This window comes from Loxodonta africana, chromosome 14 (assembly GCF_030014295.1).
Source record: "Loxodonta africana isolate mLoxAfr1 chromosome 14, mLoxAfr1.hap2, whole genome shotgun sequence".
In the NCBI taxonomy this organism is placed as follows: Eukaryota; Metazoa; Chordata; class Mammalia; order Proboscidea; family Elephantidae; genus Loxodonta; species Loxodonta africana.
This window is the reverse complement of record NC_087355.1, coordinates 41,549,181-41,567,387: the sequence shown is the minus strand read 5'-3', so window position 1 is coordinate 41,567,387 and position 18,207 is coordinate 41,549,181. Positions and strand designations below refer to the sequence as shown.

At 38.0% G+C, this 18,207-nt stretch overlaps 1 protein-coding gene across 1 annotated transcript in view; it reads right to left on the bottom strand.

Annotated features, from left to right (window-relative positions):
* The window catches only part of NECAB1 (N-terminal EF-hand calcium binding protein 1), a 162,530-nt gene that overhangs the window by 96,091 nt on the left and 48,232 nt on the right, over nt 1-18,207 (bottom strand). Inside the window, exon 4 of the mRNA XM_003408247.4 lies at nt 3,743-3,768. Coding sequence (XP_003408295.1) covers nt 3,743-3,768 — 26 coding nt within the window. The remainder of the gene's footprint in view (nt 1-3,742; nt 3,769-18,207) is intronic.

Genomic DNA, 18,207 nt, shown 5'->3' with positions numbered 1-18,207 from the left:
TTAATTAGTTTTTACCAGAGAGTACATGAAAATCCAAAATCTGCCTTCTACACCAACCAAGCTCTGCCCCTCCCAAGAGAGAATGTGTATTGGGTGTGAACTGACATAATTCACTTGCTAGCCCTGAAGCATGTGGCTTTGATTAGAATCCAAATTAAATATTACTTTATATTCACAAAATAATGAGAAATAAAACTACACTCTGAAAATTAAAACGCATAATCTCGAATAGAGACTGGAAGGATTATAGAACATGATTGGGAGTACAATCACTGGATTAAAGAATATAGAGCAAGTCTGTGGGATTACAACCCCAAATACTAGTCCCTAACTAAAACTATTGGGGGAAAAGTCATAGTCAACATGTTTTCTATAAGTTCCTACTCTTAGCGTAGGTTCCTAATCTATTTCGCTTATTATATGAGAAAAACAGTCTCAAAAAAATTTTTTTTTGTAGAGGATACCATGGAGATACACTATCACACTTTAAAATTTAAAGTATTTTTAAGGGCAGGCTACAGGATAATATAATATTCCTTAATACCAAAAACAAACAAACAAAAAAACCTGTTACCATTGAGTCAATTCTGACTCATGGCCAGCCCTTCTGTCACAGAGTAGAACTGCTCCACAGGGTTTTCTTGGGTGTAATCTTTACGGAAGCAGTTTGTTGGGCCTTACTTCAGCTCAGCTGCTGGATAGGTTCAAACCGTCAACCTTTAGGTTACCAGCCGATCACAAACCGCTTGTGCCATCCAGGGACCTCAACATTCCTTAATAACAGTAGCAGATAAAGCAAATAAAGTAGAGCTTCTGAATATTTTGTTCTTAAAAGCCCTTATAACAGATTGCTTTCTCGTGAGCCATGCCTACCCAGGCAAAGTTCAGTGGAGAACAAAAAGAATTATCTGAGTGATTTGAGGAAAATATTACTCTGAACTAAGACATTTATACCTTTGAGGCAAATGGAATTATCCCTCTTGGAATTATCAAAATAATCTTCTCAGGTCTCCACTCTAGCTCTCCACTTCATGGCAGGGACTGTTGACACATGGCATTATAGTAGCGGACCATGACCTGAGCTTTATTCATCATCAAGCCTGGAGGTCATGGTCCACATGGGCCCTTTTGGCCCCTTAGTACGATTGAATACCTATGCCTACATGATGCTGTGGCCTGACTGTATGTGAAAGCACGTAAGGATTTTCCCCGTGATTCTCTGTTGGTGTTTTATAAATAACAAAAGCATGATTTGCTTTGGTATCAAAACACCTTGCTTCTGCATTTAAAAAAATCTTGTTTTTCAGTAGGATTCTTCTTCCTGAGCCTGGGATGGACACTATGTAGGAACAGAAGTATATTTATAACCACCGGAGAATTTGAAGGCTCATGGTTGATGATTATCATATTAGTTTTGTTCAGAGTTATTGCCTTGAAACCCTTTATTTAGATATTTGCCCTGTATGACATCTCTTGGTGTTGTTCTGCCATTCTAATTAAATGGAAGACAACTATTCTTGCATATCATAAAATAGCCTTTTTGATAGCTTTGGTAAACTAGAAATCTGTAAGAATTATAAGATATTCAGTGAGTGCTTGTGGCTTTAATTAGAAGTTTTCAGAGAAACTCGCCTTTGTTGTTGTTGTTAGGTTCTGTCAAGTTGGTTCAAACTCATAGCGACCCTACGCACAACAGAACGAAACACTGCCTGGTCCTGGGCCATCCTTACAGTCGTTGTTATGCTTGACCCCACTGTTGCAGCCACTGTGTCAGTTCATCTTGCTGAGGGTCTTCCTCTTTTCCGCGGACCCCGTACTTTACCAAGCATGATGTCCTTCTCCAGGGACTGATTCCTCCTGACAACATATCCAAAGTATATAAGACACAGTTTCGCCATCCTTGCTTCTAAGGAGCATTCTGGTTGTTCTGCTTCCAAGACAGATTTGTTCATTCTTTTGGCAGTCCATGGTATATTCAATCTTCTTCCCCAACACCACAATTCGAAGGTCTCAATTTTTCTTCAGTCTTCCTTATTCATCATCCAGCTTTCACATGCATGTGACGCGATTGAAAATACCATGGCTAGGGTCAGGTGCACCTTAGTCTTCAAGGTGACATCTTTGCTTTTCAACTCTTTAACAAGGTCCTGTACAGCAGATCTGCCCAAGGCAATGTGTCTTTTGATTTCTTGACTGCTGCTTCCATGGGGGTTGATTGTGGATCCAAGTAAAATGAAGTCCTTGACAACTTCAATCTTTTCTCCGTTTATCATGATGTTGCTCATTGGTCCAGTTGTGAGGATTTTTGTTTTATGTTGAGGTGTAATCCCTATCGAAGGGTGTGGTCTTTGATCTTCATCAGTAAGTGTTTCAAGTCCTCTTCATTTTCAGCAAGCAAGGTGGTATAATCTGCATAACGCAGGTTGTTAATAAGTCTTACTCCAATCCTGATGCCCCATTCTTCTTCATATAGTCCAGCTTCTCGGATTATTTGCTCAGCATACCGATTGCCATCAGAATTATTTGAAAAAGCCTAGACAACAAAACTTACTACACCCTAAAACTTTACTTTAAAACATAAAACTTAAAACCTACAGAGCCACCATGTATCTGTCAGTTTGCTGTACTGTGGTGGCTTGAGTGTTGCTGTGAGGCTGGAAGCTATGTGACCAGTATTTCAAATACCAGTAGGGTCATTCATAGTGAACAGTTTTAAGCAGAGCTTCTAACTAGGAAGAGAGGCCTGGTAATCTACTTCTGAAAATTAACCAATGAAAACCTTATGGATCACAAGAAAACATTGCTTGCTTTGGATATGTCATCAGGAGGGATCAATTGCTGGAGGAAGACATCATGTTTGATGAACTAGAGGGCCAGCAAAAGGGAGGGAGACCCTCAGTGAGATGCATTGGCACAATAATCACAACAATGGATTCAAACAGGTTGGTGATCATGAGGATGATGCAGGACTGGGTAAAGTTTTGTTCTGCTGTACGTAAGGTTGCCAGCAGTTGCAGTCGACTTGATGACAGCTATGTATTATCTCTACACATCTAGTATTTAGAGAAATATGGCTGTTTCAAATTTAATAGTCTCATACTGCTCCATATTTTTTATATCAAAAAGTACATTTCAGAAATATTTAGCTTTTCACTTTCCTAGTCTTTGATTTTTGTTTCCAACCACAAAGACAAAGAAAATAAATAAAGGGATTATCAAACCAGGCATTTATCTTATCGCATTAAAGATAGAGATTTATCTTTTCTCATCATATCATGCATTTTGCAAGTGACATTTAAAATTCTGAAATGGCGTAGGCAGGTATGGAACAGAGCTATTTTTACAATTCAAGGAGACAGCTTTGCCCAACAGTAACAAAAGGCGCTGTACGATATATTGTGAAGAGAATAATAAAGTTGTATTAAACACTGATTTAAAAATATATCTAAACTCATGGAGAATTTGCTCATGTGAAACTAATTTACAATTTCAATAACAATTCTCCTCCCAGGAACAAATTAATGAGGCACAATTCTTTCTGGAGTGAGGCAGTGGAACAGATGAGATATTTGAGCAAAAATTCATGGGTAAAAGATCAATTTCTTGAGACCTCAATTTATCTTTTACTGAATTCCAGAATTCCTTATCTATGAAATTCATCCCAAAATATGCAGAAATATATCAGACAATATTTTTCATTCTAAAATAAATAATGGGTTTAGTTGGTCTTAAAGAAACTTACCACATAGTTCTTCTGTGTCAAGATTGCTGAAAAGATGAAGAAAACAGTATTACTACTATGTCAGTATTTTTAATTCAAATTTTTTTTATAGTTAAATACCATTATTCTCCAATCCATATCATTATACCAATAGACACCATTCTGCAATTTCCATGATGTATAAATAGTCATAAGTTATTAACAATGCTTATGTCAGGTTCTGTCTTTGAGCAAATAATTCTTGGGATTTATGCTTCCGCTGTATATCTTCTTGGCAACATAGCACGATGGTGAAGAATATAGGGGCCAGTGCCAGAAATCTGAATTCAAATCCTGATTCTACCACTTGCCATTTATGCTACCGTGTCCCTTCTCTGTCTCAGGTCCTCAGCATCAAAATGAGGATAATAATAATTTCTACTTCATCAGGATGGCATGAGATTGAACTGAGTTAATATATATAAAGCACTTAAAAGATTAACTGGCACAAAGTAAGCTCTTAATAAAGGTTAGCTATCTTGATTCCTGGCTTAGAACTCCTAGAGCTTCTAAAGTTACCTAAATTAAACTCTGTGGAAAATTTGAATCACTGCTTTTTTCAAATGATTTTGAAAACGTAATAAAGAGCTACACAGCTCAATATTTACATGTAAACAATAGATACACCCATTAATCTTATTAAGAAAGCTGAAAAAAAAAGTAGATAAAATGTTAGCAAATACATTACTATTAGAAGAATAATGTCTTTGACCAAAGAATGTATGGTAGAGGAATATAAGAATAGTTCAATATCAGGAAATAAATCAACATAACTTATTATATCATAACTGAAGGAGAAAAATCATCATATTTACAAGTGCCAAAAAGGACTTTAATAAAATTCAGCAGTCATTCCTAATTTTAAAAATTTAAAAGTTAAATAAAAATAGAGGTAAACTTCCTAAAAATGATAAAGGGGCTAAACAATGAAAGGCTTTATGTGATAATGTAAGAAGTTTCCACTTTCTCTTTCAGTCAATTTGGAATTACAGATAAACTTTAAGTAGGTGACTGACATGGTCAGATTTCCCTTTAAAAAGGGCACTGACAGATGGGGTGAGAATGAACAGAAGGGGAGTGAAAAAGGAAGCAAAGAAACCAACTTTACTGAACAATATCATTAGTATGACACACAAGTAACATCTTGCTGAAGATCATTCAAAAGTGGTTGCAGCCAGGGTTTCCCAGCCTTTTTCTAAGGCAATATTAACCCTTGGTGGATTTCCTGAGACCTGCCACCCACTGACACCACCCTCACCAGGTCTTGTTGCTGGTTCCTACAGCTGCCAAGAGTTGAGGGAAAACTGGGGAGGAGAAGGGTAAAAAGAGCCACAAAGACAAAAGCTGAAAAATAGATGACAAGTGAATGAATACCATGTTGAGAAAAGTATAAACTGATCTGCCTACTTGGTGGTTTTAACAACTGCATTTAAATTATTTTCAATACTAAACAAGTTTGTGGGCTCGGGACTTTTTATTTTATTTTTACAAAGCTAAGAAAGGGTGAAATATTGTCTTTAAAATGTACGTGCCTTGAGTCCATGTGGCTATTTATTATTCAAGATAACGTCACACAGAACAAATGAAAAAGAGCTGATTGTGAAAAATTATCTGCGAGAATCCCACTGGGAAGAAAAGCCTGTGTGAAGAAAAATTGTAAAGAGTTTATAGTTCATGAGGGATCAGCTAAAATAATGTTCAGTGCAAAATGTATCAGGAGGTATTAAAAGTTTATGACCATGTGTGATACACAAAATAAATGAAAAAACTCAGCGTAAAAAAAAAAAAAAAGTGGTTGCAGCAGTACATCGACAGGGAACTGCCAGAAATTCAAGCTGGATTCAGAAGAGGACGTGAAATGGGGGATATCATCGTTGATGTCAGATGGATCTTGGCTGAAAGCAGAGAATACCAGAAAAATGATGACCTGTGTTTTATTGACTAAGTAAAGGTATTTGACTGTGCGTATCACAACAAATTATGGATAACAGTCTGAAGAATGGGAATTCCAGAATGCTTAATTGTCCTAATACAGAACCTGTACATAGACCAAAAAGCAGTCATTCGAACAGAACAAGGGGATACTGCGCAGTTTAAAGTCAGGAAAGGTGTGTGTCAGGGTGGCATCTTTTTACCATACTTACTCAATCTGTATGCTGAGCAAATAATCCAAGAAGCTGGACTATATGAAGAAGAATGTGGCATCAGGGTTGGTGGGCGATTCATTAACAACCTGTGATATACAGATGACAAAACCTTGCTTGCTGAAAGCAAAAAGGACTTGAAGTGCTTCCTGATGAAGATCAAGAATGACAGCTTCAGTATGGATTACACCTCAGCATAAAGAAAACAATAAATCCTCACAACTGGACCAATAAGTAATATCATGATAAATGGAGAAAATATTGAAGTTGTAAAAGAATTTTATTTTAATTGGATCCATAATCAACACCCATGGAAGCAGCAGTCATGAAATCATATGATGTATTGCACTGGGCAAATCTGCTGCAAAAGACCTCTTTAAAGAGTGAAAGATCAAAGACGTCACCTTGATGACTAAGGTGAGCCTGGCCCAAGCCATGATATTTTCAATTGCCTCATATGCATGTGAAAGCTGGACAATGAATAAGGAAGATGGAAGAAGAATCGATGCCTTTGAATTAAAGTGTTGGCAGAGAATATCGAATACACCTTGAACTGCCAGAAGAATGAACAAGCCTGTCTTGGAAGCAATACAGCCAGAGTGCTCCTTGGAAGCGAGGACAGTGAGACTTTGTCTCATATACTTTGAACGTGTTATCAGGAGGAAGCAGTCCCTGGAGAAGGACATCAATCTTGGTAAAGTAGAGGGTCAGGGAAAAAGAACACCCTCAATGAGATGGATCGACATGGTGGCCACAATGATGGGCTCAAGCCTAACAACGATTGTGAGGATGGTGCAGAACCGGGCGGTGTTTCCTTCTGTTGTGCATAGGGTCGCTATGTGGAACTGACTACGGCACCTAACAAAAACAGCACGATTATGACTACAGTGGTACATGGACATAAGTTATAAACAAATAAATCTAAATATCTATATTGGAATTGCAGCCTAAAAAGCATTTCCCAATTAGGGAGCTTGAACAAGAATAATTTGGAGCAATGATAGGCAGGGACAGGGAAAGGGAGAAAAAAGAAGAGATCTGAAAGGTTTTGAGGTAAAACCAGTAAGATTTTGAAATTTATTGGATTCGGGATAGTTACAAATTTTTAATAATACCATTTCAAACATTTAGGTCATTAAAACCCACGGTTCAGAGCCTTAGTGTTTTCATATAACTTCAGGTTTACAAAGGACTTTAAAGGTCATTTTGATTTTTATTTGTTTTCTTCGGAACTGTTCACAGGTTCATAAAGAGATTTATTTTTAATTTCCAAAAGAATGAACAGCCCTGATCCACCCTTGAAAAATAAATTCCCTGGAATATATTATAAAACATAGCAGTTCAGAATAATTAGGATGACATTAGCTCTCCATATTCTTTAATAAAAGACTTTGTAAAACACTTCTTTGTGTGTGGCCTTATAGATGCCTTTATTCAACTGCTTTTTGTTCTATGTTGTTTATAGTGGCAAATTGATTTTTACAGGTTTACATGGGTGTTGTTTACAGGCTCACATGGGTGAATCCTGGTAGAACTGATTTCTTACTGAGATATATCTCTATCTTGTAGAGACACTGGATTTTAAAGGAATATTAAGCCATAGACAAGCCTTAAGTATGTCTGGCAGCATGAAATATTTTCCTGTTTCCTTTCATGTTCTAGCAAGAAACCCTATCATCTTTTAGCTATGCTATCAAATTAAAAAAAAAAAAAAAAGGCAAAATGGAGAGAATGAAGGCTAGTTACAAAGTAAACATACTTGCATTGAAATAGTCCTGGCGGTTGTTGCTACAAGAATGCATTCTCAGTTAGGTATCAAAGAGCGGTGAAGAACAGAGGTGTTTATTGCAGCTTCATTAACAGTGAAACAAAAAAAAGGAAACAACCTAGTGGTTCATTAGATGAATCACTAAGTATATTCCGTATCATTATGCAATCATTAAAAATGTATTTAAGGATTTTCAATAGCTTGGACAAATACTTACATTAAAAGTTACGTAAAAATATCAAACCGCGTATGAAACTATATGATCAAAAAATGCATATGTGAAAGGCTTGGAGGAAAATGAGCAACAATGTCAACAGTAGGTCCGATTGTTTTGGGTTCTTAGGACCCTGAGTAGGTTTGCATTTTCCTTTTTAATAATTTTTCAAACTTTTGTTTCCTTTAATCATTAGTAGATTTCATCTATAATGGAAAAAATAAACTTGACAATTAAAAACAGAAGATAGGAAAAGTAAGAGGTGTTAAGCATCAAAGATAAGGCTCAGTTATTCTGTCCATATTATTTAACCGTCAGTCTACTTCAACTCAAAGCAAACCCATGTAACAGAGTAGAACTGCCTCCTAGGGTTTTCTAGGCAGTAATCTTTATGAAAGTGGATCCCCAGGTCTTTCTCTGAGGAGCAGCTGGGTGGGTTCAAACCTCCAACCTTTCGATTAGCAGCCAAGCGTTTAACCATTTTGCCACCAGGGCTCCTTCCTATGAACCTAATTTTATAGAAACTGTCTTAGATCTATGAATTTGGACTTGCCACTCAATTTAGCAAAATGTACCATTTTGACATTCCTAAACTATAAAAGTGACACAACCTAGACAATTTAACACCATTCACTTACAATTCCTCGGGGCAGTTTTGACTTTACCCGTCTTTGTTGAGCACTCTGAATTCTGACGGCCAAACTGCTACCCTGCCCGTACTGGGTTGAATAGTGTCCACTCAAAATTCATGTCTACCTGGAACCTGTGAACGTGACCTTATTTGGAAATAAGGTCTTTGCAGATGTAATTAAGTTAAGATGGGGTCATCTTGGAGTAAGATGGGCCCTAAATCCAATATAACTGATGTCCTTACACCTGTTGCCATAGAGTCGATTCCAACTCATAGCAACCCTATAGGGCAGAGTAGAACCGCCCCATAGAGTTTCCAAGGAATGCCTGGTAGATTTGAACTGCCATTCTTTTAGTTATCAGCCACAGAACTTAACCACTACGCCATCAGGATGTCCTTATAGACAGAGACACACAGGGAGAATGCCATGTGGCACCAAAGGTAGAGATTGGAGTGATTCTTCTACAACCCAAGGGATGCCAAGGATTGCCAGCAACCACCAGAAGCTAAGAGGACAGATGGAACAGATTCTCCCCTAGAGCCTTCAAAGAGAGCATGATCCTGTCATCATCTTGATTTTGGACACAAATTGTTTGACGTGCCTCAGAAGACAGGCCTGGCAATTTGCTTCCAAAAGGTCACAGCCTTGAAAACCCTATGGAGCAGATTTACACTGCATGCATGGCATCACCATGAGTCAGCATCAAATTCACAGCAACTAACAACAACAGCAAGCCTCCAGAACTGGGAGACAATACATTTCCATTGCTTTAAATCACCCAATTTGTGGGAATTAGTTAGGGCACCCCTAGGCAACTAACACACTGCCTGAGGAAAGGTGTGTTTACTGCTCAGGAAAAAAAGAATATTTTGGATGTGCAGAGTGTGATTTCTGCCTGGAATTCAGAATCTTTCTAATATTCCTTTTTATATGTCAGCTCTCAGTGTGAGAGTACTACCTCAAAACAATTTCATATGCAGGTTAATATTCTTCGTTATCTCTCTGAAGCATTTTTCTACAGACTTAGCTTCCTTGATTGTTTTAACATATTATTATAAATAAGAATAAAGGATTGTGAATCTCTTACTGAAAGCCACCATTCCAAACTCCTCTTTTGCTTCTCCTGATTATGTTCAAAGTTATTTTTAGCTCCCTCTTCCTGGAAACTAAAATTTCCACACACTGTGGATCTTAGGAGGAATCTTTAAATTTCGGATTCTAGCTCACGCTGTGCCAAGCTTCTTTTCAATCACCCACCAGTCTAGACATCACCAGTGCAAATGGCGTATTTATTTTTCCACTTGGCAAAACGGTTTGCTAAACACGGTTAAAATCCTTGATAGACTGAAGGAGTTAATTTTGGCTTATAATGCTATTTACTTCTATAAAGTATTTGAGGCAAGGAGAATCTGATTCCATGAGTAACACGCTTAGTAACTCCGTGATGGAAGTGGTGTAGTGAAGCGCACATTGGTTTATTGGCAGATAGCAGACTGGCTTAGTAACAAATATGCTCAGCCATCATTGTGTTTTTCATTTTACAGAGTAATGTTATGATCTTCCAATTCACTAAGGATTATCTGAGCAAAATATCTTTCCATTATCATCAGAGCAAATCTGTTGAGCTAGCTCTAACATGCCAAACAAAATCGCATTAACAAAATTGAACAGACATGATATTGGGAGGACAGAAGAATGACAAAGTACCTGACCTTGCAAATATTTTTGGGTAATATTTAACCCCATGAACTATATTTGTACTTGGTCATACAAGAGTCTGGTTAACTGCAGGGGGACAGAGCAGATTGTGGGAAAGACTGTGACCTAGAAATGGATGTGTGTCTTGGGATGGAACAGATGCTACAGAAGACAAACTAAGCTGAGGTGAGCTCGGAGTTCAACCTAGAGGAAAGAGTGACAGAATAGATCATGACCAAAGCAATTGCAGGGACAGATGCTATTCAGATATTCTAGCAGTCAGCAGCCAGTTTTTTAGGCACCAGAGTCATGAGCCTGTAGCAGAGCACTAGGGCTTAGCATGAACTCAGGTCTCTGATCCTAGAGGAATGGGGATACTACATGGGTTATCAAACAGAGGCTTGAACCAATGAGCCGAGAAAACCAGAACCAGGTTGGAAGTAGAGATTGGTTCTTATAATCCAGACAAATATTCAGTTTTCAGAAGCAATGCACTACATAAGGCCAAGCTATCAACATAAGTGGCATGATGTTGAGTCCCAGAATATTCAGTTAACACTGGTAACCAGTTGCCTGTTATCGAGTTGATTATGACTCATGACGACCCCGTATGTATCAGAATTGAGCTGTGCTCCATAGGATGCCTCTGGGTGGCCATGAACCTCCAACCTTTCGGTCAGTAGCTGAGCGTGTTGTTTATACCACCTAGGGGCTGGTAAGAGCCCTTTAAATTTCTTATGTCAAAGACCATAATTATTCCTAGAACTCAGAGTGCGTCAGAGCTTGTAATCACAAGATTGATAGCCCAAATGTATGTAGATGTGGATTACAGAGACTGGTATCAGGCAGCATTTTGGTACCCAGCTGGTTGGAAGTGTAGACTCTAGAGTGTATAGTGATCAGCATAGCCTCTACAGTTGGGGTCTCCTCTAAGCTTCAGTCTATAGCAGGGCCCACCAGCAAGTGTCTGAACCTCTCTAATATTGTTGTTGTGTGCCATTGAGTCAATTCTGACTCAGAACAACCATATAAGACAGAGTAGAACTGCCTCATAACCATCAAAGACTGTTTCTTTTTGTGTATAAACCTTTTCATGAGTTTTTACAGTAGTGGTCTCATACGATACTTGTCCTTTTGTGACTGACTTATTTCACTCAGCATAATGCCCTCCGGATTCATCATGTTATGAGATGCTTCACAGATTCATCGTTCTTCTTTATCGTTGCGTATGTAATACTCCATTGTGTGTATGTAGCACAGTTTGTTTACCCGTTCATATGTTGAAGGGCACCTTGGTCATTTCCATCTTTTTGATCAATGCTGCAATGAGTCGGAATCTACCCGATGGCACTGGGTTTGGTTTGGTTTTGGCAATGAACATGGGTCTGCTATGTCTATTCATGTGATGGCTCTTATTTCTCTAGGATATATTCCTAGGAGTAGGATTGCTGGATCATATGGTATTTCTATTTCTAGCTTTCTAAGGAAGTGCCATATCATTTTCCAAAATGGCTGTATCATTTTGCCTTCCCACCAGCAGTGCATAAGAGAGGAATCTGTCATTTAAAGAAGTTCCCAGGGTGATGTTCACAGTCAACCGCTCTCAATACTCCCTCAACAGACTCTCTCTCAAAGCAACTAAATAAATATTTCTTAGAAATGAAACGTAACCTGCAAGAAATATCAGCGGCATCGTAAAGTGGCAGCTTAAATTTATTGTAATTATATACTCAATGTTAATAGTACTAATCTCAATAATTACATACACAATAATATCCTCTGTTAAGTATTTGACTCTTTAGAGATCTGAATTACATACTGTAGAAAAAAAAATCCTGCTTATACAAAAGGTCAGTCTCCCATGAAAAAAGAAATCTGACATTGCTCTCTCTTAAGCAAAGTGTGATGCTTAACAGAGAAGGCTGGTTTTAGTAAAAATTCTCCTGAGTCACATTTCAGGCCTCTTTGAATCTCTTCTCTCAGAGCTCATTATCCTCATAGCTTTAATTATCAAATGCTGCTACTGTCATTCCTTTTATCTCTAGCCCTGTCTTCTTACCAAAACTTCAGTCTGATTTCTGCAACTACTTTTTGGCCTTTTCTGCTTGAATATTCTGCTACTATTTACATCAAATGTTAGTGTACATAAGAAATTGTCTGGAGAGCTTATTACAGATTCCTGACCCCTGCCCCATGAGATTCCCCAGCATGATGTGAGCCCCAGGAATGTACACCTCTCTAAGTTTCCAGGTGATGCTGACGCTGCTGGTTCAGGGACTCCACATTTTAAATAGCAGTGACTGAGACCTCACTATGTTCTGAGCTCAGCCTCTTCTTCCTTGGTCCATCATCACGGACCACAAGCACCATCCAGCAGCCTGCACTGCCCCTGCCTTACTCCCACCGACTTGTTCATGGCATGTAAGAGAGGATCATCCCTGATTACTTCAGGTGTTTGTGAGTAGACTGACTCCAGAGCCGACCCTTAGAAGAGTTTCACGTGATCAAATCACAATTTTCTCTAATGCTTTGATTTTGAATACGTTTCTCGCCACAGACAATGCTAAAATTGCATCTCGAATGTTATATCAGGTATGAAAGTTGTGCCTGGGGCCAGTAGAATGGATTTCTCTTTTACTGAGATTGTTTTGTAGCTGTATTTCATATTCAGAAAAAAAAATAACAAAACTGCTCTGACTTCACAGTTGTATCAATAAGGTAATGCTGGAGAGGGGGCAGGAAGAAACAATCAATTACCAGACGCTGTTTTAATTATACTGTGTTTTATAACTGCCTAAGCATAACATAACTGTCAAACAGTTGCTGTGGTTTGGCACTGAATTGTTAACATTAACTGAGTTCTAATTGGCTGACTGACGTCCCACTGTTTCTAGAACTGAGGAGCTGTCCTGTGGCTGATGTCCTCAGAGGACGATGTAATACATAAGGACTCTCCACCTCTCCAATTTCTCCTTCTGTTTTGTCTCATTGCTGCTCAACCACTCTCCTCTCCATCAGAGTTTCCAATAGCTACTGGGATCTCTTCTTTCAGATTGTTTTCTTACCTTTCTACCTCCAGCTACTTTTCTCATACCTTTGGGTTTTCCACATGAAAAGGCTAATCTTTAAAATGCAGTGAACATCTTTTGTTTGTTCTGCTCATCTCTTCTTTCATTCTTCCATAACATTGACCCTCCCCCACCCCCTTTTTGGGGGAACTTGCCTTCAGCTATGTGTTTCTGGTGTGGCTTCCAATCATAGTACCCATTTCCACCCTACCACACCCCAATCCATCCTGGTCACAAGGATGTTCATCAGAGTATTCTCCTCTCCCTTTGGTGATGATGATGTTAAATGGTCCAAGACTGGGCACATCACAAATGCGGGGCCATTCAGAGTGCTTCCTCAGAGTTTTATGTTCGGTCTCTAGGAGAGCTCCCTCTCACCTCTGAAATGGCTAAGGTAAGATAATATAAGCCTTGAGTTATTTCAAGCTAATATGTCTCTCCTCCCATATCACATGGTAGAATCCCATGTGTGGTAGAACAGAAAAGGACAATCCTGAGAGAGAAATGTGGTGGGAAAAGGAGTATGGCAGCAGGAACAAATAAGAATGATGATCCCAGATCTCTAGAACTCCCATGACAAGCTTCATGTCTGGAATGTCCAGTTATGCAAGTCAATGAAGGCTCTTTTTTTGACAAGATAGTTCGAACTGGGATTCCGTCCCATGTGGCTAACCACCAATGAGAACACTCCTAGCAAGGGGCAAATTAATCTTCCCTTCATATGAGGTAACTTTGGGGTCTTTTGCTTTGCTCAAAGGTGTCATTTGCTGAGTAGCCTAAGTCCCTCCCTCTCTTCCTTTCTCTCTCCTACCAGACTGTTTTTTTCTAATCTAGCTCATTGTCCAGCTGAAGATTATAAGGAGTCTCAGAAATGTTCTCTAGAGCTGTGTTTCTCCAAGTCTCTGCAATGAAGGATTAGATTTTCAAATTTCCCATCTCCACCAAACTGAGATTTTTGTAGAACTAGATTGCTAGATCATGTGACAATGTCAAATTGCTTTAAAAGTTTATACATACTCTCAAGTTTTCTACTTATCTCAATGTAGACAAAAAACTATCTGTGAACCTGCACTGGCCCATGGCCTTCACTTTAAGTAGCACCAATTGGATAGTGTTATAGTTCCAATTGTTTTAATACCTCTGTTTTAATTTTCAGGAGTTATTTTAAGAAATGAGATTTGTATCAGAAGCAACAGCAAAACATGAAATGAAAACCAGGGTTCTACTTCTAGCTCTGCCATGAGTAAGTTGGGTCTTCGTTGTCTAATCTCTTTAAATAATTGGATTTTAGAAAAGTTCAATCCTAAGTCACGAAAAGAATCTATCATTCTAAGTCTTAAAGATTAGAAAATAATATCCAGAAACTATTAAATGGTAATGGATAGAACATATTAAAACTCTTCCATTTATTATCTGTTATTTAATGAAATTTCTATATAGAATAGTTCTGTTTTGGCAGCATATAAAATGACTTCACTAATAAAGTAGGTCCACAAGATGGGTAAGTTTGGGGAAAATATTAAGAGTTAAGTTTCAGAAAAACTCACACACATTTTTGTGTGTTATTTATCAGGAAATTGTTCTGATTTAAGAAAGTTTGACATGTCTAGGAATGTGCAAATCTTTTCGAAAAATTAAAAGAACTTAGAGAAATAAAAAGATTACTATGGAGAGCAGGAAAAAGATAATGGGTTTTGGAGTGTTTTTATATGTTTCTTTTCATGTGATGAAAAGCTGTTAAGCAAAATTCTGAATCTGGCATTACTCATAAAATACTCAATCTTTTTACTAATATTTCTAAAATTCAATTTTGTGGGCTTCTTTCAAACATAATTATACCTTTGAGGATTCAATCTTTGTCATCAGGCAGACAGTACAGGAAAGGCAAATAGGAACATTCCAGAAAAGTGTTCAATACAATTATGAAAGATAGCTTTAGATTGAGAAATAAATTCTTTCTTAAAAAAAAAAATCAGTATAGTGTTTTCAACAAAATCCATTCAAGTGCTTTTCAAGCACTTGAGATGAACATTAAGGGAACATCAATTCTTCCAAGGTTTACATATATTGACATTACTGGAAAAGGCAGAGGCTGCAAAAAAAATCAAACATTAGACTAAATTGAAGAAAGAAGCAAAATATTCATTTTAAGTGAAGGAGGAGGGAGGTTATTGTGTGGTGCCAAGATAAATGCTATTTATTCTTGAAATTCTAGCTTCTGGAGTATTTTTGTCCAAATCAACTAGCTTGGCAGTGCCTTGTATTGCTAATTACCTGACAAATGTGCACATGTGCTATCTTCCTTCTGGCTTAGCAAATTCTCGAGCACAGGAGTAATAATTTGCATAATCTATTTGTGTCATTCTCAGTGCTCTAAATATCTCTTAAATAAAGCCACTTCAGGAGTTAGTGGTTTACCAAGAGTAGCAGTGCGTCATTGTGCCATGATTCTCAGCGTTTGTTGCCCATTAGAATCAGCTGGAGAGCTTAAAAATACTGATGCCAGGGCCTCACCTCAGAGTTCTCATTTAGTTGGTCTGGGATGCATCCTGAGCTTTGTAATTTTTTTTTAAAAAGCTCCCCAGGTGATTCTATTATGCAGGTAAGGTTGAGAAACCAGTGGTGGGGTATCTAAAGGAGTCTAACTTAGTAGGTTGGACTCTCAACTCTGCCACTTTTTACTTATGTAAATTTCTTAATTGCTCTGAGGTTCAGTTTCCTCGACTGTAAATTAAGGATAATGATAAATTTAATCTTATACGTTGTTGTGAGGATTAAAGGAGCTAAATCATGAAACGACTGACATGCTGGGCAAAGAGTAAGCAAGCACTCAATAAATATTGGCTGCAACTGTTACTTTAAGTAACAAATGCACCCATGCACAGGCAATACGATATACCATCCTGACCCTAAATGTCTAAATGCCTTGTCCTCATAAACCAACACATGTGAGTATCATTTCATTATCAATGACCTTCTCCCATTAGTCTCAGGGAGTTGTCGCCATGCTTTTGTGCCCAGCTGCTCATATGATCTCGTTCCTAGGTGTAGCCAATGGCAATAATACAAAGTGAAGGAAGTGTAAATATGCACAGTAATACAGTGTCTATGGGTTGACATCCTTGACTCCATGTTACTACCAAATGTACTTGACCATGAATACATGTAAACCCTGGTGGTGTAGTTAAGTGCTACGGCTGGTAACCAAAAGGTCAGCAGTTTGAATCCACCAGGCACTCTTTGGAAACTCTGTGGGGCAGTTCTATTTCACAGAGCACAAACACTCTTCTGAGATTTTTATTTAAAGGTTTTGCTGTGGGAGTTTGGCTTCAGGGGAGATGATTTTCCTGGGAACATTTTTGTGCAATAATAATCCATGTAATAACAATATTTTTTTCAGCTTCAAATATGAGGCTATGTCAAAAAGTATTGCTAAAAATCATAGCAATCTTTATTAAACAAAAATATCAAAATGTGAACCTATTGTTTCTTGACATGTCCACCCTCTATACACTTCTGAAGGCGGTGTTTCCACCTCTCTAACTCTTCTGCCAAAGAATTCTCACTCTTTGAGTTACACCAGGTCAAAATGGCAGTTTTGACATCCTCAACTGACTCCAATAGTGTTCCTTTTAAACGTCTTTGAGCTTTGGGAACAAAAAGAAGTCTGAAGGGTCAAGACCAAGGCTGTAGAGTGGATGGGGTAAGGTTTCCCAATGAAACTCCCAAAGGACAGCCCTTGCTACCCTCGAAGAATGAGCAGGTGCATTGTCGTGATGGAAAAAACTTCCTTGGTGCAACTTTCCTGACCTCTTTCTCACCAATGCAGTTTTCAATTTTCTTAAAAATATCTTCATAATAAGCCCCTGTGATTGTCCTGTGTCCTTTGAGAAAAATCTATCAACATTAACCCTTTGGAATCCCCCGAAACAGTCACCATTGCCTTCTGAGTGGTCTTCCCTCTCTTGGCTCATCTTTGAGGTCTTCCTGATCTTCCTTAAGATACTTGATCCATCTAAAAACTGTTATTTTTTGTGGGGCAGCATTCCCATAAGCTTGTTGCAAAGCTCCAATGACATGGAAAGATGTGCACTTGAGTTTTGCTAAAAAATTTGATATTAGCCCTGACCTCAAAAAATTTTTATCCCCCCATAGCACAAAAAGTATCCTTTTTTTTTTTGAAACCACCCTAACGAGACAAAGACAAGTGTTATTAATGAGAGAACTTGTCCACAGCCAGCCACTGATCACAGAGACATGTTTAAACACGTTTTGTTTGGAATAAACCCATGGATATATGAACTGGAACCCTAGTAGCAATGCTTTCTGACTTACTCTCGTAGTTCTATCTTTATTTTAGATTGTCTCCTTTACAAATTTGAAAAGGGGAAGTCATGTTATATTAAACATATGCTTAGTATCAGAAAAAATCGAGAGCTCTCTTTCCATTGGGAGACTAGTAATAGTTTCCTAATAACTTTCTATAAAGATGAAATAGAAAGAAAAAAAAATAAATCTGGATTTTAATCCTGTACCCTCCCCCAGGAGTGAATTAACCAGTAAGCAAGGTATGCACGGGCTTACAGTAAGCAAAGTACGGCATGAGCCTAATCGTGTTTACTTAACTAATCTGCAGTGCACAACTTTACATGGGTAAACCAAAGATATGGTGAAAAACAGGTGAAGTTATACACCATAGATTAGTAAGTAAGCACTAGTAAACCCATGCATGCCTTGCTTATTGTGTAATCCATCCCCGCGTCCTCAAAAAAGCCTAAAAACAAATACTCTTAAGAAGTATCAGTGAGCAGATATAGCCAAAACAAAATGGCTTAGGCAAATTAATCATTCTCAATCTTAGGTTCTTCTATTTAAAATGGAGACATTTAAGTTTATGATAAAAAAAAAAAAAATAGTTGTAGA